The sequence below is a fragment of the Tupaia chinensis genome, unplaced genomic scaffold, assembly GCF_000334495.1.
Source record: "Tupaia chinensis unplaced genomic scaffold, TupChi_1.0 Scaffold149851_1, whole genome shotgun sequence".
NCBI lineage: Eukaryota > Metazoa > Chordata > Mammalia > Scandentia > Tupaiidae > Tupaia > Tupaia belangeri.
In genome coordinates, this window is record NW_006209696.1 from 1,307,549 (window position 1) to 1,334,689 (window position 27,141).

General features: G+C 34.9%; 1 protein-coding gene across 1 annotated transcript in view; it reads right to left on the reverse strand.

Moving 5' to 3' along the window:
- The window catches only part of EPHA6 (EPH receptor A6), a 983,118-nt gene that overhangs the window by 782,503 nt on the left and 173,474 nt on the right, over nucleotides 1-27,141 (reverse strand). Inside the window, exon 3 of the mRNA XM_027769481.1 lies at nucleotides 5,997-6,660. Coding sequence (XP_027625282.1) covers nucleotides 5,997-6,660 — 664 coding nt within the window. The remainder of the gene's footprint in view (nucleotides 1-5,996; nucleotides 6,661-27,141) is intronic.

Sequence of the window (27,141 nt, forward strand, 5' to 3'; positions counted from 1 at the left end):
GGAAAGAAAATAAAACAAGGCCAAATTGTGAAGTTCCTTGAACTTCTTGGTGACTTCCAACTCTGAATGAGCAATGAACACACAAAAGAAAAATTTAAAACTAAAATTATCATAAATTTAATACTCTAAAGCAGTTATCAGTATTTCTAACAGTAACCAATCTCAGTACATCAAATGTCCCAGATGATGCATCATACATTAGTGAAGCCATGCTAGCTTTATTTATTTTTTTCAGAGAGGTTTTTGCTATAGGGTGTGTGTGTTCTCCGGAAAAACAGAGAGAGACAGAGACAGAAGTGAGAAACCATCCCCCCATGGGGGATGCCTATGCCACAATCCTTTCTCCTCCATTCTCCTTTTGGGATCTTGGGCACGCACACACACGCCCCCAGTGTGAGTTTAAGCCATAGATCTGGGACTCGAACCTCTGTCGACTACATGGGAGTCTAGTGATGTAGCCATTACGCCAACTGCTGGTCCCCATGTTAGCTTTATTAAATCTCAAAATAACAGCAATGACATGAGTGGCCACAGACCAGACCAAAAGGGAGCCACTGGTGAGACCAGTCAACTTTTAGATTATAGAAAGTGTAGGCAAGTTATGTGCATATGTCATGGAGTTCTGCTGTAAGAAAAAGCTCAAACCAATGGAGTCTTCTTTGAGTCTGAACAGATTATGCAAGCTTTAATGATAGCAAGGAGACTGTGAATAAAGGCTAGAGGATCAGTAAATAAATGGTTATTATGGGTACTGAAAGGTTAACCCATGTGTTCCCATAACTTTGTTATGTTTTTAATCAAATTAAAAGGTTCCCAGATATCTCTTGAAACTAGTATTTGGACAATTCCCTTAAATAAAGAAGATGACTCAGAAGGTAGTCAAGAGACCATTGATAGAGTCAGGGGCCACAAGAACCAATCACAAGTAGAACCGACATTTATCAGAGAGCCTTCCCTATCCCTGTAGTATGGATTCTGAGAATACTTACATGAATTTCAGAATCACAGTGGACAAGTTACTACTGAGTTCTTTACTTTTCAGAATGGGAAAGTCTTTTATAATTATCCTGTTTTTATCACATGTAGATTGCATGTGTGAAGAACAAAAATTTCTCTTTTTAGTTCATAGTTCTGCAGGTCAAGAGAGGTGTTAGCTTTAAAGATTAATTCATATCTGCAACTTATTTTAATGATGTTATCTATGTCAGGCATCTGTACATTCATGCCCAAAATCCTGATGGGATGAAGGAATGGAGGTGAGATGATCACATACATATCATAATGGATGCTGATGTTTCTCTCTCTCTCTTTCTCTCATGAACACATAGATACTACCAATTAAACCAAACAGAAAAAATATATATGGATTGTTCAAAATTATCAATATAGAAAAATAAACAAAACTTGCCAGACTAGAAAAAAAAAAATAAAACAAGGCCAAATTGTGAAGTTCCTTGAACTTCTTGGTGACTTCCAACTCTGAATGAGCAATGAACACACAAAAGAAAAATTTAAAACTAAAATTATCATAAATTTAATACTCTAAAGCAGTTATCAGTATTTCTAACAGTAACCAATCTCAGTACATCAAATGTCCCAGATGATGCATCATACATTAGTGAAGCCATGCTAGCTTTATTTATTTTTTTCAGAGAGGTTTTTGCTATAGGGTGTGTGTGTTCTCCGGAAAAACAGAGAGAGACAGAGACAGAAGTGAGAAACCATCCCCCCATGGGGGATGCCTATGCCACAATCCTTTCTCCTCCATTCTCCTTTTGGGATCTTGGGCACGCACACACACGCCCCCAGTGTGAGTTTAAGCCATAGATCTGGGACTCGAACCTCTGTCGACTACATGGGAGTCTAGTGATGTAGCCATTACGCCAACTGCTGGTCCCCATGTTAGCTTTATTAAATCTCAAAATAACAGCAATGACATGAGTGGCCACAGACCAGACCAAAAGGGAGCCACTGGTGAGACCAGTCAACTTTTAGATTATAGAAAGTGTAGGCAAGTTATGTGCATAGGACATGGAGTGCTGCTGTAAGAAAAAGCTCAAACCAATGGAGTCTTCTTTGAGTCTGAACAGATTATGCAAGCTTTAATGATAGCAAGGAGACTGTGAATAAAGGCTAGAGGATCAGTAAATAAATGGTTATTATGGGTACTGAAAGGTTAACCCATGTGTTCCCATAACTTTGTTATGTTTTTAATCAAATTAAAAGGTTCCCAGATATCTCTTGAAACTAGTATTTGGACAATTCCCTTAAATAAAGAAGATGACTCAGAAGGTAGTCAAGAGACCATTGATAGAGTCAGGGGCCACAAGAACCAATCACAAGTAGAACCGACATTTATCAGAGAGCCTTCCCTATCCCTGTAGTATGGATTCTGAGAATACTTACATGAATTTCAGAATCACAGTGGACAAGTTACTACTGAGTTCTTTACTTTTCAGAATGGGAAAGTCTTTTATAATTATCCTGTTTTTATCACATGTAGATTGCATGTGTGAAGAACAAAAATTTCTCTTTTTAGTTCATAGTTCTGCAGGTCAAGAGAGGTGTTAGCTTTAAAGATTAATTCATATCTGCAACTTATTTTAATGATGTTATCTTGTCTTCAATGTGACACCATAAAGGGATAATTTTTGGGAGAGTGTGGAACTTTCTGAATGAAGGAGGGAAATGAATCGAAAGAATCAGAGAGACACTAAGGTATACTAAGGTATACGGTCACAGTGGCAGTCCTCTGTAAATATGCTTCCAGATATTCATCTCCTTGTGTAGCATGCATATATACTCATTTCACATATGGCTAAATGAAAAACTTTCTCTTAAGTCAACACCTATACTCTAAAAAGCCTGGGCTAGAGACTTAAATAATGAGAGTCCACATAGATAGAGGCGCTGAAAGATAAGAAGCTGTCTTGGACTTTCTAATTGCATTTAAGCTCTCAGCAGAATTCAACAGCATGAGTGACCTCTACTTATTATTTATTAGGCAGAAAAGGTACCTAACAAAGCCCTGAGAACTGATAAATCCATATTAAGGTTTTAAGCCAGTAAGGTTTGACTTTGCTTTGTGTATTTGCACTAAATGATAACAAATAATGATATATGCTTCATTTTTATATCTACTGCCTAAGAAATAGATTAAGTGATACTAGGTCCTGAAAAATATCAATAGTTTATTTTTTAATAGAATAAAGTAGAAGGAGTATGTTGTTTTTGCTTTTCCCATCGAATGTGTAGTCACATAATTACTGGAGCTATGGTTTATTCATATACATTGGAATTATTTTGATATTCCAGATATATTTAATTTGGAGATTTGGTTGCAAAATAGGTTTTTGATAGATGGCAATGGAAGCAATGATAAAAACCATTATCAAAGGGAAAAAAAGGAACAATGTGAAGCATCAAAAGCACACATGTAAGTAAAATTTCAAAGTTAGTAAGTCGTGAATATAGAACTTAAGTTAAGTCTTCTAATTTCTGCCATCCAGTACAAGAAGATAGTATACCAACATCCACAAATTTTTGCAATAAGGATAATAAAAATAACAAGTCATAAGAATAGATAAGTAGAAACTCTAAGTAAACTGATGCAGTTTACCATTGTCTAAAATATTTTTTTTGCCAAAAGAAAGAGGTTCTAAGTATATACATAAGAATGAAATTTCACACAGCAAGTATATTAAGTAAAAAGAATCTAGTGGTCATGATCATGGTTAGTTACTTTAATCCTATGGTCAACGTCATAAAAGTGAAAGTATTTAGTAATAGATAATCATGTAAATCCTTAGATTTGTTTATTCTTTAAATATTTTAAACTTTATTATTTTGAACAATTAATGGCTAACTTCTATCTATTTTTAAATGCAATAAAACTACAGGTTACAATATGTAATATATTTTATCCCCGGATCTTACTGTATACCCCCTTAATGAATAATTACATGTATACAAATTTCTTTAATGTCTTTTTCCAATGTAAAATATTTTACAGACCCATTGGGGATCATTTTTAAAACTTTTTCTGCCTTATAAATCCTTCTTATAAGTGAATGACAATTCTATATTAAACCTATATTGATAAACTTGAATGAAGTATGTATATTCTCATGATTAAATAGTGGAATAAAGCTGGTTCGCACTTTACAAAATATACAGTTCAGACTTATATAAATAGAAATATTCCCCATTACCCGGCATCACTGGAGACTCTAGTAAAACTTAAAAAAAAAAAAAAAAGTTAAGATCCCTTTTGTTTTACAAATAGGTAAAAAAAATCTTTAAAAATTCACATATATTACCAATGACCCTTATATGCATACAAGTATGTTTTTTTCTTATGTATTCTTGTCCTTTTTAATAAGTATCAATAAAGAAGTCAATAAATTCAATATGGTGCTTTAGAAAAAATACCTATAAATAATAATCATGGAGTGGGAAATATATCCATTATATTACAATTTATCAAGAAATAATTTTTTTCTATACTTATTTTTTTATTATGAGTTCTAGATCCAAGTGTAATTGAATAGATTATTAATGAGGGTACACAAAATTTTTAAAATGTATATATTAGAATAATAAGCTTTCATAAAATGATTAAAATTAACAAGAAAGAAGTTTCTTTTTGAAATATTATGAGTATTTTGTTTTACAAATAGGTAAAAAAAATCTTTAAAAATTCACATATATTACCAATGACCCTTATATGCATACAAGTATGTTTTTTTCTTATGTATTCTTGTCCTTTTTAATAAGTATCAATAAAGAAGTCAATAAATTCAATATGGTGCTTTAGAAAAAATACCTATAAATAATAATCATGGAGTGGGAAATATATCCATTATATTACAATTTATCAAGAAATAATTTTTTTCTATACTTATTTTTTTATTATGAGTTCTAGATCCAAGTGTAATTGAATAGATTATTAATGAGGGTACACAAAATTTTTAAAATGTATATATTAGAATAATAAGCTTTCATAAAATGATTAAAATGAACAAGAAAGAAGTTTCTTTTTGAAATATTATGAGTATTTTATTGTCTTGACAATGTGAACGGTCTAGTTAAACTGAACTAGCATTGTGCTGGCAGATCTTACACAAATACTACTATTAAAATAAAAAAACAATAGGTTATATGGAAGAAAATAATACTTAGTAGTAGTAAAACATAAATCAAGTGCTTATAAAGTTAACACTCAACCACCAATTATATAACATCCTTAGGCACTAGTCTCTATGTTTTCAAAATAAAATATATATAAATTATTTGTTTATTTAAATATAATTCCAATTAGTTACTATTCAATTATTAAATTTCATATAAAGGTTTATTTTAATGTCATATTCTCTATAAACAACTAAAAAGGCCAATAAGCAAATCCCCATTTGAGTCACCATTCTTATTTGTTGCTGCTATTAATATTGCTTTTCTTTATAAAATTTAGGTGTATACAACAATTCATATTCCTTAACTCCTTCGCTCATAGCAATATGATACATTTTCATATATCTTACCCACGAGGAAAAAATATCAGAAATTTTCTTATGGTTAATCTGAGTGAATTCCTTCCACAGTTAATTGCTAGGAATGGTATTCAAAAATTTTAAAACCAATGTACAACACATTTACTCTTAAAAATCATCATTTAATGGGACCAGCAGTTGGCATAATGGCTATGTTGCTGGACTCCCATGTAGGTGACCACGATTTGAGTCCCGGACCTGGTGGTTTAAACTCACGCTGGCTGTGTGTGCGTGAGTGCCCAAGATCCCGAGACAAAAATGGAGGAGAAGGGATTGCAGCATGGTCATACCTCCTAGGGAATGATTTCTCGCTTTCTGTCTCTCTCTCTCTGTTTTTCTGGCAAGTGCATGCACCCTATAGCAAAAGCATCTCAAAAACAAACAAACAAACAACAACGAAATCATCATTTAAATGCAATATATATTATTTAAATGATTCTTTCTTACCATGGCAAGAACCTTCAATTTCTTCATATCCTGTACTGCAGATGCACCTTCCAAGAGGAACAAGCCAATCTCCATCAGCACCACAGTATAGTTTAGGAGTATCACGCTCTTCAGCACTCTTCACACAAGAGCCCCGTACTTCAACCAAAGAGGAAGAATCAACCCTCGGGATGGTGTCAGGAAACATGGCCAAGTTACGAACGGTGAAGGGGCATTTTTTGTAGAAAACACGAACTGAAACCAGAGCAATGCATGCCCCAATGTCTTGAAAAGCTAGATAAAATCCTTTCCTTTCTATAGGCCCCACCTCACGAATTTCAGTGTTGAGTTTGAGGATACGATCACCCAAATCCATCTGGGTAAAACTCTCATCAGCAGCAATTGTATCTATTTTCGTATATTGACTTGGCTTGAATTTAATTCCATGAGACTCATCTGATTCCATATAATACAGATTAAATGTTTCTTTGCAAGTTCCCAAGACCCATGGGATGCTGTTACAATCCCTCAGTGTGAACTTCATTTCCACATAAATTTTCTGAGCTGCATCACGGGAGATCCAGTTTGTACGAAGCCAGTTGTTTTGGTTTGGTTCCATTACGTTACATACCTGGTACGTGTGAATGGGTCTATTGTGTTCATCCATTTCAGTGATGGCATCCCACTGTACCAAAAAAATAAAATAAAAATAAATAAATAAAAGATTAGATAACCACAGTGGTTAGACAGAAATGCTTACTTCTATTTTTGCTTTAGTAAATCAATAAAAGGGTGCAAATGAAGCTATGTATAGAAATAATGCAACAGCATTTTAATGTGACTTGACGTAAGAATATGGTTTCTGGGATCAGCTGTCCTGGTATTGCTTTCCTACACATGAACTGCATGATCAAGAGCAACTCTTACCTCTAGTTTCCTCAAATGTAAAGTAAAACTAATAATAGCACTTGTTTCATAAGGTTTGAAGAAACAAATTAAATATATATAAAGAGCTTACAATAGTTATTTGAACACTTATATAAGAGCAAAAAAGTAGCATCTGTTATCTCATAAAACTAGACCCATGACAAATGCTTTCCTTTGTGTCCTCATATCCAGTTTGTTACCAGTTGATGCATGTCCACAAGTACTAAATTAAATATTTAGTATTAAATTAAATAAGGCCTTATACTTATTTGGGAGACATTTATTTATTCCAAGCATTATGCTGGACACTTGGAATACAGCAGTTAACTAGTTGAATGAAAATGCTAGACTTTATGGAGTTTAGCCCAAGAAGAAATTAAAAAAAAGTATTAAATGATCAAAATGAATGATTTGGTACAAAGTACAATAGAGAAAAATAAAGCAGGAAGACAGAGAAGAAGAGGGTTACAATTTCAACTAGATTAGCTAGTAAAAGCCTCACTGAGATAGTGACATTTAAGCAGATATCTTAGAGGTGACAGTGAACTTTGCAAGGAAATGGTCTAAGATCAGACGGCAGGAGTACATGGCTGCAGTGTTACAAGAACAGTGTAAGTGGGGATGGGAAACACAGCAGGTAATAAAGACAGAGAGCAGGAGAAGCCAAACAAAAAGTCTCTATAAGCAATTTAAGCACTTTGATTTTTACAATGAGCTAGATCATTGTGTTATTTTCATTTCTGTGTGTTAGTATTCTGCCACTCGTTGCACAGAAAAGCCTTGTTATTCTTTTATAGATACTTAATGAAAATCTTCAAATACATCCAAATTCGTTGACATTTTCAGTATTTATATACCTAATATTACAGAAGTCTGTATTACAAATTTAGATTATATTTTATTCATGTAGTTATGAAGCAATCAATCTTAGAGACCAGCAGGTGGCATAGTGGTTAAGGTGCTGGACTATGGCTGACTTTGGTTGGAGTCCTGGACCTGGTGGCTTTCTTTCTCACTTTCTCTCTCTCTCTCTCTCTCTGTAGTCAAATTAAAATAAATAAATGAATAAATAAAAAATTAAATAAATAATCAATCAATCTTCAATAAACAAATACTTCAGTAATACAGCTTTTTTTGAAAAAACATGCTAGTCATTATAGTTGATAATTTCCATTAAAGAATACTGGAATGAAAAATGATTTCCTATAGTAAATAAGTGTTATATTTCTTGATACCATACTTCAATGATTTATAAGATTATTTAATACAATTTGTTTGCAGTTTCTCATTTTAATTGGCTGTAGAAGAGTCACTTAATCAAGGCTGGTTGAATTTCAATTAGTATAGCTGCTAATACAATGAGTACTTCAGTATATCGTGTTGTTAAGACACTAAGTACTTCCAATTAACTGCTGTAAATTCTACAAACAACTTATATTTTCAATTAAGCAAACTTAAAAACAATATATATATATATATATAAACAAACAAAAACAAAGAAAAATCTACTAAGTTCCTTTGGAAATGTTGATATATTTTTGCTAAACATGCTATTTATCAGGAGTGATCTAATAATCATTAGATGGATACATCTAAATGATTTTCATCCAAGCCTCTAATAGGAGTTACACTACTCCTACATTTAAACTTAAAAGACAATCTAGTACTATCAACTAATTTATACTACAAATTGGACATTCAGGATGCAATTGTGAACCAAGAAACAAATAATGAAATATGTGTAGTTTCAAAGCTAGGGTCTAAAATTCTGAATATTTCATTCATAGAGGAGCCTCTAAAGTACTTGCTCAGTAATTATTTTTATTCTCCATAAATTTCTAATCAGAATTGATTTTGTTGTTCAGGAAATGTATATCTTATAGTCTATAAGTTTCATTTAGGAGTATAAGGCTATACTCCCAGTAAATTCAGTTTGAAAAGTGTATTTCAACATCTTCAAACTACATGTTTATATATTTAATTTTTTTTTAAATTTTTACATAGGGTGCATGTGTTTGCCAGGGAGAGATAAGAAGAACGAAGAGAGAGAAAGTGACAAATCACCCTCCCTCTGCTCCCAGGAGCACTGGTTGTGCTACAGTCCTTCTCCATTCTCTCAGGATTTTGGGTAAGCACACATGCACCTACCTTGATCCTCAAGCCAGTGGGTCCATGAACTGTGGTTGGACATGTGAGAACCCAGTGCCTTAACCACCATGCCACTTACTGGCTCCTATATCTGTTTATATTAATAAGATCAACCATGTTTATCCAACAATCAACTTTCTCAAAACATCTCAACTAAAAATGAAAAATTGCCTCTTGTTTGGAACACAAGGCCATTACACACAATGCACTGGTGCACCATGATCTGAGCTAGCTGCTGGACTGAGAGGCGAACTGAAACATAAAGACCCTGTCAAAGGTGCTCGTCTGTCTGTCTCTCACTATCTTTCTTTCAGACAGCAAATAAGCTTAAAAATATATGCTGGGGTTGGTAAGAGTGGAGAGAGGACCACTTAATTGTAGAGTGGAGAGAGGACCACTTAATTGTAGAGATGAGTCAAGAGTCAAGAATGAAGTCGTAAGTGTTCAAAGGACAGTTATGCTCATTAACTGGGGTAGGTGGGAAGGGTTTGCCAAGAAGGAGGCACTTGACTTAAAATGTAAAGAATTATAAAATTCACAGACCAGTCCTGTAGCACAGTGGTTAAGAGCTGTGCATGGGGCACAGGATTTCATGTGGCTGATCACAGTCTGAATGCTGGCCCTGGTGGCTTGGAAAACAAGCCAGGTGTGTGTGTGTGTGTGTGTGTGTGTGCACCCACAATCATAATGGGAAGGAGAAATTGAAGAAAAAGGATTGCAGCATGACTGACCCCTCTGCCACACACACACACACACACACACACACACACACACTCTGAGGGGCACTTTCTCTCTCCAACTTGTTTGAACAAGCATGATGGTAGTCACCTTCTGGAAATTTATAAAAATAATAAGAAGAATTATAAAATTCAACAAGGCAGAGGGAGAAGATTTAATAGAAATTAATGTGTAAAATTAAGCTGTATGCACACACTTCCATTAGCTCTGTAACCCATACATTCAGAGTAAAAGTTCCTATTCCCATTTAAAACAAAACAAAACAAAAACATCGTATTTTCCAACTGCAAAATTTTTAGATGTACATCTATTGTCATACTTACAGGATAAAAATATGTATTAAATTTGTCATTAATTTTGGTAATAAGTCAGTCAATTCCATCATAATAGGTATTGAACTCAAAATATGTCAACTCCTCTATCTCATGAGTCCTTGTTTTTAATTGTTTTTAGAGTAGGACAAAATAGAATACTCATATGTAACAATTCATCAATATATAATGCAGAAAACAGCTAAATAAAGCAAAAATCAAAGCACACATGCTTCTGCAGAGGAGAGTATCTTGAAACCACTTCTTTTTTTATGTCCTGAATGAGTAGAATAGAGAACTTCTTCTGTTTTATGGTCATTTTATGAGCCTCTTCTTTAGATCAAGAAGTGGATAGTTAAATTACAAAGTTATGGATGGAAAATTCTTTCACTCCAAGTGCCCGGTTCAATGAGAAGGTTTGGCTGAGCAAGTTGTACTCCATATGCTACAAGGTTACCTGGGATGTAATGATCATTGAGGCAACTACCTGCATGTTTAAACTTGAAATTGTCAAAGCTTTCTCAGAAATGTTAATTCACTTGGTCTTTCTCAATCCAAAAAAAAAAAAAAATCAAAAGAGATATTTTTATTTTCACAATACTGATAAAGAATCAATACCACTGAATAAAAAGTAATCATGGGCCAGCCTGTGGAGTGGTGGTTAATATGACTGGATTCCCACATGACCAACTGTGCTGCTCAAGTCCATGAACTGACAGCTTCAGAAATCCTCTGGGTGCATGTTTATGTGTGCCCCAGATCCAGAAAGGAGGGAATGATAGAATACAAAAGATTATGTGACCATTCCTAATAGGAGGGTTTTCACCTCTTTTTGTCTCTGTCTGACTCTGGCAAGCACATGTGCTCTTGCAAATTAAAACAAAACAAAACAAAACAAAACAAAACAAAACAAAGCAGAACAAAAACTATACAAAATACTATCCAATTTTGCATAAAAAAGACTGGAACCAGGCCTTTTCACTTCATTTTCTATATTCTATGATGCTTCGACAGTTTACAAATCTTGCTGGGGAAGAGGGCAGACAGATGGAAAGACAGGCCCTCCTAGAACTAGCCAATAGCTGGGCCTGCAGCTTGACTTTTATAAGCAAACCAACCAATCCCAAATCTGTAACTTCAACCAGTTCATCATCTAACTCTTATACATCAAGAGAATGCATTCCCTGCCTTGAGTCTTCCCAAAGACTTACTATTCAAAGTCCATAGGAATTACTCAAAACTAGCCAACCATAAAGTGTTTACTCTGCCCTGCTTTTCCCAAAGAAACCTCAAGTGGCTCTGACCTAGACTTTCTCTCCACTCCTGTCATTTGCCAGCTGGCAACACCTGGTGCCTCCCCGGCAGCCCTGCAGGACAAGCACGGACCTCCTGTCTTGGACTTGAAAGTATACTAAACTTCTTTCCAAGTCTTGTTCTTGTGTCCTCCTATGACCACACCAAGTTTACTCTACCATATCTAACACGTACATTTTTAGAATAAATAGCCATATTGGGACCAGCAGTTGGTGTAATGGCTACGTCACTGGACTCGTAGTCGACCACGGTTCGAGTCCCGGATCCGGTGGCTAAACATCATGCTGATCGTATGTGCGTGCATGCCCAAGATCCCAAGAGGAGAATGGAGAAGGGATTGCAGCGTGGCCATCCCCCCAGGGGTTGATTTCTCACTGTCTCTCTCTATCTTTCCGGCAAGCACACGCACCCTATAGCAAAAACCTCTTCCCCACCCACACCCCCCAAAAAAGAATTAAATACCCATATGGTTCTTGACATATTCTTCCTGTGGTCCTTTGGAGCAAAACTGACTCTTGCTTCAACAAGAGCTTTCATTAAGAAAAACACCCCAATTGACAAAATTTCTATTCATCCCATATGTGTCTACACCTTGATCTAAAGTGTGTGGTGTGTGTGTGTGTGTGGGGGGGGGGACTCACAAAATGAGCAGAAGACAAAAACGTTCTAGGTTCTCATCATCCAGGCCATCACAAACAGAAATAGTTCCCCTCTGCAGAAGCATGTATGATTTTATTTTTGCTTTATTGAGCTCTTTTTCACATTATATTTTGGTTATTTATTTAATATGTTGGTATTGGGTTGCCAAAAATTTCATGATGTATTTTTTTTTTTGTTTTCCTTCTTTTCTTTTTTGTTTTTGAGAAGTTTTTGCTATAGGTTGCATGTGTTTGCCAGAAAGACAGAGAGACAGAAAGCAAGAAATCCCCCCACCCACCAAGGGGGATGGCCATCCTGTAATATTTTTTCCTCCAGTCTCCTCTCAGGATTTTGGGCATGCATGCACACGTGCCAAGCATGAGTTGTAAGCCACCAGATTTTTGACTCGAACCACAGTCCAGTGACATAACCATTATGCCATCTGCTGGTCCCCTTTTCTATGTTGTTCAAAGCTTATTTATTTATAAAGAAAAAAAATCAGTGATATATTGTTCACTTTATTCAATAACCTTTTACCATCTCTCAGTGAACTTCATAACTCCTTTCTCACAGAAGGATTTGTCTTCATTGGGAAAAACTGAACAGCTGCTGAGTTACAGCCTCATCTGAATTGAATGCCATACCACGCAAGGAATTTTGAAAAGAGTGAAACAAGTGCAAGCCTGATGGCACAAGGTCAGGTGAATTTGGTGGGTGTAGTAGCACATCCCACCAAGTTCCAATAATTTTCTTTTTTTTTTTTTGAGAGGTTTTTGCTATAGGGCGTGTGCGCCTGCCAGACAGACAAAGAGAGACAGAAAGCAAGAAATCATCCCCCTGGGGGGATGGCCATGCCACAATCCCTTCTCCTCCATTCTCCTCTTGGGATCTTGGGCACGCATGCACACACTCCCGGCGTGAGTTTAAGCCACCAGGTTTGGGATTCGAACCAAGTTCAACTATGTGAGAGTCCAGTGACTTAGCCATTATGCTAACTGCGGTCCCAGTTCCAATAATTTTCAAAGACTGATCAAACTTCAGTGTGGTCTCACATTGTGATGGAACATAACTCTTTTACGGTCGACGAGCTTTACATATTTCTGGACGATGGTTTTGTTCAAACTGTTCAATTGGTGACAGCACACATTCGAATTGGTTATTTGGTTCCTTGGTAGTCACTCAAAAACATGACACTTTTAAAATCCCACCGTACGGAGAGCAGAACCTTCGTCTGATGAATGACTGCTTTCAATGTCATTTGAGGAGAATCATCACTTCAAGACCAAGATCATTTGCACACCACATTTAAACAATCTGCTTCTCATCACCAGTTATAGGTTGCTTCAAAAAGGATTGTTTTCCCCACATTTAATGAGCATGTCAAAGATGTTTGTACATGCCACCAAACGAATGTCTTTGAGTTGGTGAGCAACCCAAATATTGAACTTCCTTAAATACCCAAGCTTCTTCAGGTGATCGTGATGGCTTGATTTGTGGATGGTCAATGTTTCTGAAAATCACTTGCATCATGTGTAATGTGGATTTGACTCAATCAGTCCCTTTGTTGTCACCAACCTCGGTGGGCCTCTCTTACCAAGAGCTTTGTTGAGATGAGCCACTGTTGGCACTGATTTTCTTGTAGAGCATTGTCACCATACTTTACACACCATTTCACATGTATGACACATGTTCTTCCCTTTAGAGAAAGTAAAACAGTAAAAGATGGCAAAAATGCATAATTTGGTCTTCCATATTCAACTTATAAAAGCTCTAAAACTTGGAAACCAGCAGTTAGCCTAATGGTTATGTCGCTGGACTCCCACGTAGTGTACGCGGTTCACGTCCCGGACTGGGGGCTTAAAACTCACTCAGGGCGCCTGTGCGTGCGTGCCCAAGATCCCGAGAGGAGAATGGAGGAGAAGGGATTGCGGTGTGACCATCTCCCCTGGGGGGTGATTTCTCGCTTTCTGTCTCTCTGTCTCTCTCTGTCTGTCTGGTGAGCACACGCGCCCTATAGCAAAAACCTCTCAAAAAAAAATCTCTAAAACTCAACCTAATTGCTCAGTTTTTTCTTAGAATGAAGCTAGAACTGTCAGCTGTCAAATGACATAGTAATAACATAGGTGCAAATGACTCTAGCAATTCCAAAAATGAAGCAGTACAATCTGTTGCAAAAAATGTGCCATGACCTTTCTGAAAACCCAGTATTTTAGGTCTTAGGTGAAAAATATAAAAAATTAGAATAAAAAAAGATACTGTGAGATGGAGAAACTGGGGTATATGGGTTCAGTGCCTATTGTTGGGTTGTTGGGAAAGTCATGACATATTTTTGCATAGAAAAACAAACAGAAACATACATTATGACTTTCCTGACAACCTAAAAGCAAACTATGAATGGATTTGATCAACTTAATTTCAAAACTAATGACAGGTTTGATCATTTTCATCTTTGAACTTCTACAGTTCCCAGGTTGATGTTATCTAAATATTGCACATCTGAACCATAGCTTATATGTGTGTTCATTTTAAATAAGGGTAAGAAATTTACCCACTGAATATATGCAGGGTAGAGTTAAAGTTGCCAAAGGTAAGTGCATGTAACTTAGTGCTTCACAGTGCTCGAGAATATTCCTCCACTGATGATTTCTTGGGCAGTAAATGTTTGATAGAAGTAAGAGGAAATATAAAGAACTAAGAATAGTACTTAATCCATTTTAGCCTAAGGGTTCTAGAAAAGCTCAGCTTCCCACATATGAATTTTTGTTTTCAAAGCAAGCTAAATAAACTAGGCCAAACAGCTAGATTCCTTTGGGCAATGAAAGTTAGAACAAGGAAATTAATTCCCTAAAGCAACTGGTAGTCACTGAGGAATCAGATTGCTTTCTTTTCTCAGAGAACAAAGTAAGATAATCAAATAGCCTTTCTAGGCAAATATACAGATAATATACTATTATACTGATCCATACATGGAAAATTCAAATGTAAATCTCTTAAACTTATACCTTCTCCCTTCCGAAAAGCTTTAGAATTCAGAGGAATGTGAAATTTTATTTCAAAAATAAACTTTAAAATTATAAATAAATGCAAAATGTTTCTCAGCATAAAATGGACAATATTGGAAAGCTAATTATTTTTCAAAGAATAGTGATAAGTACAGGTAACTTATCCAAAGCTCACAGAAAAAGAAAATATCACTTACCCTCAGACTAACAAGTTCACCTCTGTATTTTTATAAAGGGAGGACGGACACCCTAGACACTTTAGGACCCTTAACAGCTACAAGGAAGGTCTGATTTAAGTAAATAAAAAAGGAAAGTAAGTAAAAAGCAATAGGACATATACTGATAATAGGGGATAGGGAAGGAAACACTCAAGTAACACTGAAGAATGAAACAGCTATTGAGAAGTACTTTTGTCTTTACCAGTACACTTCCTAAATGGGTAATACTTATTTATATGTATGTTGACACGCTTTCCTCTTTTCTCTATTTTCAAAAAAAGGTCACATGTAATAATACATATTATAATAATAAAATTAAGTCCTAGATTTATTTTACATTTAAAAATCTTTATATTGGGGGTTAAATTCTACATTTTATTATTTATTCCTTCAAACGGACAGGAAATGTTGTATATATTACCATGTACCATGTAATTACTTCAAAATATATACCCTGCAGAAGGACTAAATCAAGGTAATTAACACGTGCATTGCCTTAACAGTCATCATTTTTGTGCTAAGAACACTTTGTATCCACTCTATTTAAGAATACATTCTTCAAGAATATAATATATTATGAACTATATTCATAGTGTTTGTACAATAGATCATTTGGACTTATTTCTTCTAATTAAAATTTTGTATTCTTTCACCAAGACAACCCCAACATTCCCCAACTTTCTCAACATTCTAGCTCTTGGCAACCACTATTCTATTTCTGTATTAGTTTGAAACAGATTACAGCTGAAAGCTAAAACAGGGAGAAATATGTGGAGAAAAATGTTTTATTTGACATTTTTCTTAAAAGATGTGGTTATAATAGGAGAAATATGCAAAAAAACAACAAATGATCATTTCCAAGATATGGAATCCAAAAGACCAAATTAACTGGTGTTAGACTAGTACATGATTAATTAATACAGCAATGAGACATTATACAGATTTCTTTCCATAAGTAAAAGGCAATCTGATGATAGAGTAAGACATCACAATCACGTTATATCTCTAATTTTTAGTAAGGATCCCTGTTTAATTTGTTCCCAAGTGTTTTGTATACATAACTATAATTAAGTGTTCCTGAAGATAAACTAAATTTAAATGCCAAAAAAGTTAGGGAATGGAAGAAAATTTTCAACCTCATTCAGAGAATGAGAATAGATGGCTGAGAATTGAGTCTACATTTGTAAAATGGTACATGTTTATACGAGATTTGTTTCCAATGATTTTCCTCTTACCTAGTTTGTGTGAGCCAGGTAAACTAAAGTGGTTGAGTGTACACAAGCATTTCATCATGCAAATCTGTGACAGCTTAATTTTTGAAGTATATGCATATAATATTCTGTATCAAAAACAAAAACTTGGTAAAGAGGCTTTTTATTCTAATGTGATATTTTTCTCAACACCACTCAAGTATTCACTTTGAGTCAATGCACTAACATAAACTTAGAAAATTAGTGCCCTGAATTCTGCTGCTAGGCATGTAGTTAATAATGTAAATCTGTTTTTGCAGCAAAAAAGTGAAGCTCTGCATTTAAATGATAACTTGTTTCAGAGACTAAAACAAGGAGCAGAATGTATCATGTATAGAAACATTTCTATTTTACTTTGGGCAAACATAAAACTTTTCTATTAACACCACAAAGATATTTAATAGAAAAAAAGTAAGAACCAAGTGATATATCTGGAAGACAACTGCTGAGACTAAGTTTTAAAAATAAATGTATTACTTTTGGCAGATCTGCCCTATTAATAGGACTAAAATATTATAGCAAGAAGGTTAATTTCCACTAAGAGGAATGATTATCCCATAAGAAACTGTCACATATTCATGAAGATTAAAAATTCTTAAAATCTATCTTCTATGTCCAATGACCTTAACTGGTATTATAAAAGGTTGAGATTTTTACTTAGCAGATGAATAAGATGTTGCAAATATCATCTTTGAGTATTTATAGGAATTTTACAATAAAGAAATGGCAAAAAAATCATCTTAAGTCTTGGTATTATATTCAACAATACACGAGTACCATGGTAATTTAAATAGGACTTCACAAATATAGGAAATTAATCTCACAAACCATATTTAATTTGATTCTTGTATGAAAGAGAGAATAAAGAATATTATCCTGATTTTCTGGATGAGGAAACTGATTTAAAGGAGGGAACTGCCTAATTTGAGTTTACAAAGAAAACAGATGGAGAAATAACAAAAGTACCTCAAAAGTCATGCTGGCTCATATAAAGAGTTACAACTAGGGACCAGCAGTTAGCATAATGGTTATGTTGCTGGACTCCCATGTACTTGACCACAGTTCGAGTCCCTTAAACTCACGCCGGGCATGTGTGCATGCATTCCCAAGATCCCAAGAGGAGAATGGAGGAGAAGGGATTGCGGCATGTCCATCCCCCCGGAGGGTGATTTCTCACTTTCTGTCTCTCTGTCTCTCTGTCTGTCTGGTGAGCATATGCACCAGAAAAAACCCCTAAAAAAAAAAAAAAAAAAAAAAAAGAGTTACAATTAAAATAAGCTTCAGTCGCATCCAAGCTCTAAGAGGGTCGATACTTTATCTTGTTCATCATTGTATCCCTGGTTTCAGAGGGACAAAATACTAGGATGACAGTAGTTTCATAATATTTCTTGTACACATGAACAAATAGCTGAAGCCTTACATTCTAATGAAAACAATGTCAAATGCTTCCCATAAAGGGGAAGTCTACTACTTAAGGATACTAAATATCACACATTATTGAGAGAGAGAGAAATTTTTAGCATTCTCCTAAACCAGTCACCTTTTTACAGAGGTATCAGAATGAATTAGCTCAAGTCTGCAAACATCAGATGACTCACCAGGCATTATTACATTTGAGAAGATTGTAAGTTAGGATGAGAACTCGAGATTAGAACTGAGAAGCACTCTGCCTGTGTGTGCATACACGTGTGTGTGTGTGTGTGTTTGTGTAGTTTGTGTGTATTTTCAAGATGGAGGGAAGAGATGGAGAGAAAAATGTCACTAAGAATATATGCAGAATATGTGCCTGCCTCAGGGGAGAGAGTGAACTCAGCAGGTGATAGAACATCCAGACTGCTTACATAGGTACCATTTAATGGAAAAGGACTTCCATAATAACGGACTACTTATAGATCCGGTCAGATAATCTGTCTTTGCTCTGGTTGTTAATAACGTCGATATCCCTGGTTGCCTCATTTCCTATTTTAACTAAAAAGTATATTTAAGTCATTAAAATATGAATTGGTAATTCCTACAAACATCAATATAAAATCAATGAATATTTAAAATTGTATCCCTGGTTTCAGAGGGACAAAATACTAGGATGACAGTAGTTTCATAATATTTCTTGTACACATGAACAAATAGCTGAAGCCTTACATTCTAATGAAAACAATGTCAAATGCTTCCCATAAAGGGGAAGTCTACTACTTAAGGATACTAAATATCACACATTATTGAGAGAGAGAGAAATTTTTAGCATTCTCCTAAACCAGTCACCTTTTTACAGAGGTATCAGAATGAATTAGCTCAAGTCTGCAAACATCAGATGACTCACCAGGCATTATTACATTTGAGAAGATTGTAAGTTAGGATGAGAACTCGAGATTAGAACTGAGAAGCACTCTGCCTGTGTGTGCATACACGTGTGTGTGTGTGTGTGTTTGTGTAGTTTGTGTGTATTTTCAAGATGGAGGGAAGAGATGGAGAGAAAAATGTCACTAAGAATATATGCAGAATATGTGCCTGCCTCAGGGGAGAGAGTGAACTCAGCAGGTGATAGAACATCCAGACTGCTTACATAGGTACCATTTAATGGAAAAGGACTTCCATAATAACGGACTACTTATAGATCCGGTCAGATAATCTGTCTTTGCTCTGGTTGTTAATAACGTCGATATCCCTGGTTGCCTCATTTCCTATTTTAACTAAAAAGTATATTTAAGTCATTAAAATATGAATTGGTAATTCCTACAAACATCAATATAAAATCAATGAATATTTAAATTGTATGAGTTAATGCAAATTGGGAGATGAAAGTCCTGAGACTTTGATATAAACTTTAAAGAGAAAGATTAAGAAGAAAGTATGTAAGCATACTTACATACTGTTGAAAGGACCCAGTAAAATAAAGACAACCCAATGTTTACTAGATGTGTTGAGAAGAGAAGGTTTGGTGGCGTGTCTGTGTGCGTAGAAGCACAATCTTCATGCAGAAATCTGAAGAAGAGTTCTTTCTTATTAACAACATAAAACACGTAAAATAAATTTGTAGAGAATTTTTTAAGGTCAGATAACTCTGGGCTGGTGCCATGGCCTGGTCGTTAAGGTAGTCAGATCCCTTGGCTGACCATGTAGTTCAAGTCCTGGACCCAGGGACTTGAGAAACAGAAGGTACTTGTGCATGCATGTCCCAACTAGGAAAGGAGGGAGAGATGGAGCAGAAGGGACTGTAGAGTGCCCATTTTCCGTGAGGGTGCTTCCCCCTTTCCCTATCTCTGTCTCTGGAAAATGCAAAAACCTTCTAGCAAGAGCAAAAAGAAAAGGTAAGGTAATTCTGTACATATGTTCTTAGGTTATATTCTGGCCCATTAATGATGTTTTAACACTTTTTAATGCTATTGATTTTGACTAAGTTTTTCAAAATATATTAGACTTTCACAATTCAGTTAAAATTATAACTTGATTTAAGACTTCAGTTCTACTGAAATTTTTCCTACTAAGTCAACATTTTCATGATATCAGAATTCTACATTAAAAATAAAACTATTATCAATGATTATCAGCTGCCTTAAAGGCTTCAAAGAGACACTTGTCTGCATTAATTCACTTAATGATTCTCAAATACCACATGTAAGTACATATATACTGGGAAAATTGTAAAAGCATAGGCACTATATAAAATAACTCTGTGTACTGATTTCCAATTGTTAAAAATTATTCTAAAACACCAAATTAGTAGTAGTTAAAAAATAAGCTTTAAACTGCTGACCTAGGTTGGAAATTTCCCCTACACTCTATTTTCAATCTTACAAATTATTAATTACTTAGAGTATAGTTTAGATGTACTATATTCTTTCTATAAAACCACTTAAAAGAGCTATATGCATTTCTATGGAATGTGACACAATCATTATTTTGCAATAAGCCAACGACAGTATAGTAAACTTAGCTTGTTATTTTAAATAACCTTTAGAAAAAGTTTCATTAATCTTTCTTCAGGAAAAAAAAGCTAAAGAATATTTAAGGCTAACTAAATAACAATGCTTAACAAGCATTCATTTTGCAAACTTGAAGGAAAAAAATGCTATCCTGAATATTACATATTATATTCCACAGAATAATAAACCAAAATTGCTGTTAGCATAGTAATAAAAACCTTTATGATGCATCACACAGAGTTTTAAGGTCATGTTGGGATCATAAATCTTTCAGCTCAGAAATACATTATATGGAACCAATGGACTTAGATATTTTGTACTTAGATTCTCTGTAACAAACAAAAATAATTGGACGTTAATGATCACATACACTTCTGATTAATCCAATATTCTTAAGAGGCAGACGAATATGGGTGTGTTGTCATTAAATATTGATGATATCCATTTTATATAAAAGTAGTTTAAAAATACATGGAAAATGTGTGTATGCGTGTGTTGGTTTATGTTGTAGTTTTATGTATAAAAATTTACATTTAAACCTAATGTAAACTTTACATTGAAATCCATAAAACAAAGAAATGTACATTTCCTAAGTAGTTAAGAGTTAAAAGGCATGAAATTAAGTTAACTGCTACATTTACTTAAATACAAATAATACCCATATCAAGAAACTTAGTCAATTACATACTCAACAGGTATAACATATACTTAAAGTAGTAGTCAATATTTGAAGAAATAATTTAAATAGTTTATGAGTTAATTAAAAAGTAAATAAATCCATGCACTTGAGAAAGTAGAAATATCATGAAGTACAATAGAATTCAAAATAAACTAGAGAACGATTTATAAAGGGCAGAGGAAAAAAAAACAGTAATCAAGCACGTGAACACAAGATACATAACAGCTCATTACAGAAGAAAAATATATATGTCAGTTACCAAACAATAGCTAAAATATCCACTTATAAAAGATAAAGACTCTCAGATTACATAATAAGCACAATCAATTGTAATCCACATATTACCTGTGGATTAAATCTCTTTTCCAAGTTTAAAAAAGTCAAATTCGTCTTTACTATTCGAAGTATTGAACATCACTCTGTTTCTTGATTCCAACTTGAACACAAAAATCCATCAGAATATGCCAAAACAAAGGACCTTTAGTAACTGGAACACACACACACATAAAACTGCTATATAATTATTTGCTGCTTATAAAAATTGAAATACTGGGTCATCGTTCTAATGACCCAAAAGATACTGGTCATCATACTAATGATCAAATAATCCAAAATTTAATAGTAAATGGAATTCCTAGAAAAAAATACTGGCACCAATAAAGAAAAATGTGCTAATATATTTAAGAATTCTAAAGAGGGGCATTTTAAGACACTGGTCTAGCCATTACACTTCTAAAATTTTATCATGAGATAATAAAGTTGAAAACATTTCGTGGAACAGTGAAAGGATAGAATGACACTCAGTCATAGAATTCATTTTGAGGCTCAGTTGTCATGGCTCAGATAGTAGGGTGCTACCTAATACTGAAACCATATGGGAGGTTCCAGGTCCTAATTCTAGGTCACATCAGACATGACAAGGTGTGCTATGATTCTGACTGACTGAAAGGCTGAGGGAAGGAGGATTACAGCATGGAGAGACCCTGTCAAGGAGCTCTCCCTCTCTAAAGAAATAAACTAAAAGAAAAATGACATCAGAAAGTTGTACCTAAAGTATAAAATACAAAGTAAAAAAATGGTGAACTTGATTTTATAAAAATTAAGGATTTCTACTAAATAAAGGACATCATGGACAAATTGACAGATAATAAATTTGGATGTTATATGCAGTTAATATCTATATGGGAAAAATACACACATTACATAAAGAATTCTTGCAGTTCAATAATAAAAAGACAGGAGGTCGACTTAAAATATTCAAAGGATATAAGGACACTTTTTGGAAGAAAAACACCAACAAGTATAGGAGAATATTCACAAACTCATTAAACATAAAGACACTGAAACACTAGAATAACATTTCTACTCATTAGACTGGCAAAAATAGAGAAACTATCAGGTAAAGTATTGTCAGGAATGTAGGCAAGAAATTTCCTATACTTTCTATGTGAAAGTAGTAGACTCTTGTAGCTGTTACAGAAGGTAATATTTACAGTTAATAAAGTCGAGATAGTAGTAGACTCTTGTAGCTTTTACAGAAGGTAATATTTACAGTTAATAAAGTATGCAAACGTTGCATGACACACACATAACATGCACAGACCGGCGAACACATACACTCCATGAGCATAACTGAAGGGAAAAAAAAAAGGATGCTGAACCAGTAAAATATTACATAGGCATAAGTTAGTGATACAAGAGTAAATGTATACCAAGCAACATAGACAGGGCTGATGAACAAACAGTAAAATCAAGGTGAAGTCTATGATGTAATGTCATTTATGAAAACCAAAATAACATATTCATAAACCAATTTACATGGTTTAAGAATATATGCAAATTAAAGATTTTCACCTCAAATACAATAGAACGATTGTCTATGGTGAAAGAAAAGGAATGAGAATAGATAGTAGGATTATATAATTAAATAAAACAAGACTTAATTTGTATAGACCAGTAATAATAACTTATCATTGAACTAAGCAACCAGTATTCACAGACAACCATGATTATGTTTCCAGTATCAAGAAACAAGTCTCTTTCACTAAGGTGAAAAACTGATTCTTAATTCTTATACACAAGTAAATCATCCTAGAGTTTTGGAGATATAAGAAGTAAAGCACATGAAATCAGCTTTCTTCTAATCTTGGTAAACTGAAGACTGGGGTTATAATAGAGGTATGATATTATTTTACCCAAAGAGGGGGTTTTGTATATAGTAATTACCATAGATAATATTATTCACTTTACATAAACATGAGACCAAAGCTTAAACTCTAGTATGTTTCCCACTATTTTCTGTTTTGACATATTACTATCTGTTCATTTTTGTTTCAAAAGCAAGAAAAATCTCCACTGTATAATAGATGACTAGTGTTCTGGAAATGAATTTAAGTTGTCTCCATTATAGATAGATAGAGAACTACCCAAACACTACCCTACCTTAATATACTTTACTGTCAACAAACTGTCATATCCTACAGAATTCTTTTACTGGACTTTGTTACAATAAAATAAAAATAATATGAGACAATTTTTCGAAAATAAAGAAGAAATCCTACTCACAGTTGACCCAGTAAAAAAATCCTCACTCAACACTAGAACATTAGAAAAGAGCCGTTCTTGGGAATAAGTCCTAGAAGTAGTTGGAAATGAGTAAGAATTTGTAGGGGATTTAAGATTTTATATGAGGAAGTGGCGACCTGAGTTAGCCTAATTTGGAATCTGCCTCTTGGTGTTCTACATGGAGATGACAAATTAATTTATACAGCTATTACTAGATTAGTGCTAAGCACATGAAAACAATTTTGTTCTAGCTTTTACTCTTCACTAAGCAGGTTTCAGATTATTCGTCCTTTCTCATTTGTTTTTCTTACCCAGGTCATTTCAGTTCCTTGTCTTTGGCTACTACTACCAAGAATGATAAATGACTATGTAACACTCAAAGGGCTGACAGAGGTGCCTGAAAAAAACATGATAGACTAGGAAATGCAGGCAAGGAAATGTGGCATATGAAGTTTGTTTCTGTCCAAATTAGACTAAGTGTAGCTAAAAGAACACATTTAAAGGGAAGAGTGAAAATTTTCTATGACTCTTAGCAAATAAACAGAGAGAAGAGAATACTTTTCTCCATTCTAGGTTCTTAATTCTTTTGAGAATGGAATCTCTTTCTTTATCTGAAACTGCATCACTAGAGTGTGCTCAAAGTTCTCTCCTATCTAATAAAGATTTCTAAAAGAAGCTTTATTATTAAGGAGCAAGAAATGTGGTATTATCTGTTGAAGATAATTTTATAGTATTATCAACTGGACTAGGGAGAAATGTACACATGTTGGAATAGTCACTTTGTAAGCTAAATAACATGATTGAATGTATAAAAGAACGTAAAATATAAAAAAGAGAGAGAAAAAGAAAATTGGAGGAAGAATCATTATATATTCCCCTCCTATATACTAGCCTGTTTAGTCAGTCTCTTTTCTCCTAGGTATCCTATATACCACTTCAGAGTGACACTCTTAAAGCACAGTTTTTATCATAATTCTCACTCTAAAGAAAATCAGGTCTTAATACTCCCTCAGATGACACTGAATGCTCTCCATGATCTGACATCAATTAACTTTAATTTCACTTTTTTCTGCAGTAAATGCTGTCAGGGGTCCTCCAATCTTTTAGGATACTCTAACATCAACCCTGGGAATTAAAGCTATTTTGGGAGATCCCCTGACTCCAAACTTACTTAAAGAAGGTTTCTTTGTCTGTGGATGTGTCAGGTCAGAAAGGCTGAGAAATCAACACCCATAGTAGAAAATCCCTCAATAGATAACTCATACCATTTAGTGTATGAGACATGTGTTGTGCATCATTTGCTTGAATGTCCTGGTGGGATTAATCTACAGCTATCCATGGCAGTTAAGTAGTTTAATAAACACCCTTTACTGCCACAATCTTTATTCTATATCGCTTCCCTTCCCTCAAACCATGCTTCTTGCACCTCCCAAATAAACTACCTGTGCTCATACTGTCTCAGCCTCAGTTTGTAAGGAAACTAACTAAGACAGTTAGTATGAAAATAGTTCTAGAAAACATGTACCCCAGTAACTATATGAGAGTACAAGGGGGGGGGAGTCTTCTAAAAGTTCATTAGAAAGGCATAATCTGAAAAAAACTTTGTATGCATTTCCATTTTTGGTGCTATTACTATATGTATGTGGAAACAAGGAATCTACTGCTTGTGGTAAGTGAGACAGTGAACACTAACCCCAGGCATTCTGAAGTATCTCAATTGCTAACATTCTAACTTGCAGTGAACTGGAATATCATACAGGTGGAAAAGTTGTATTTGATTACGTAAAACACCTAGGATTGAAGAGAGTTATACTGCTATTGTAGTAGGTATTTATAAGGACAGTGGTTACTATTAATCACCATGACATGAGTGAATTGAAAGTAAACAAATGAGGGGTGTGGTGGCACCCGCCCTATGGCAAAAACCTATGGAGGCAGGAGGATTGCAGCATACAGTTCATCTCACTATCTCTCTCTGTTTCTCTTGGCGAGTGCACGATTTTTGGGGCCAGCAGGTGGCATGGTGGTTAAGGGCGCTGGACTCCCATATAGCTGGCTGTGGTTTGAGTCCCAGACCTGGCAGTTTGCCAGCTTTCTCTCTCTCTCTCTCTGTCCCACGTGGGTTGCTTTCCCTCTCCCTCTCTCCCTCTCCCTCTCTCTCTCTGTCAAGTTTAAATAAATGAATAATGTTAAATAAAATAATTCTTTAAAAAAAAAGAAAGTAAACAAATGACATACTCAATTTAGCCACACTCTCACTTAGAGCATGGTTTGAAATAGAAAGCTTCCATGAGATAATTTATAAAGATACTACTCTCCTGCAATCAAAAGACAGAAAGTATGCAAACCAAGATCAGGAACTGACTGTGCAAGGAACCAAGCTGAAGAGAAAGATGAATTCACAGCCTAAGTGAATCTCCTTTATCAAGTCAGGGATGGATAGAGAAGGATCTAAATGTTAGGATGGAGGTACATGGATATACTATCATATTTGAATCCCCGGATTCTCTTAAAACCTTAGAGTCTGCCCAAAATTGACTTACTCAACTTTGCTGGAGGGCAACAACCTCTCTCTGCATGGGGGATATTCAGAGGCCTCACCTTTGTCAGATGTTGGATAAGATGAAACCTGCCACAAATAGCTCTCCCTTTCTTCCCCTCTCAGAACTTCTAGGCCAACAACTAGGATCAATTCACAGTGTCATCTGACTATATAGAGAACTCTCCTTTGGGAAGAAAGGTGTTATACATGCAAAAAACTGCAGATCTTGGCCAGTATGTACTGGTAAGGTTTGCAAAACCATGCTTGGGGATGAATATTGAAACTGTTGGACAAAGAGGGAAGTCAATAAAGAGACTTCAAAATTTGCAGAAAGTGAAATTAAAGTAGAAGTTTATTTTGATGCAAAAAAATTTAAAATTTGTGCATTTTTTTAATATAAAACTCATTTTCCATGAACTTTTAAAGGAATCTCTCATATAAAGCCAGATCAGAGAATGTTGTCTAATATGGGAGTTATCACATGTGACTCAGACATAATGACAAGCTGGAGTCAATCATGATATGTCATGAGGAGGCTTCTTCGAAGCAGGGGTGTAGGGGAGTGGGGAATAAATCCAGAGTAAAAGGGGTAAAAACGCCTATACAAAGATTTGACAACAGGGTCAAAAACTTCAAAGAAAATGGGACCAGCAATTAGTGTAAAGGCTATGTCACTAGACTCCCATGTAGTCGACCATGGTTCGAGTCCTGGACCCAGTGGCTTAAACTCATGCCGGGCACGTGTGCATGCATGCCCAAGATCCTGAGAGGAGAATGGAGAAGAAGGGATTGTGGCATGGCCATACCCCCTGGGGGGTGATTTCTTGCTTTCTGTCTCTCTCTGTCTTTTTGGACAATGCACGCGCCCTATAGCGAAAATGTCTCCAAAAAAGTAAAAAAAAAAAAAAAAAAA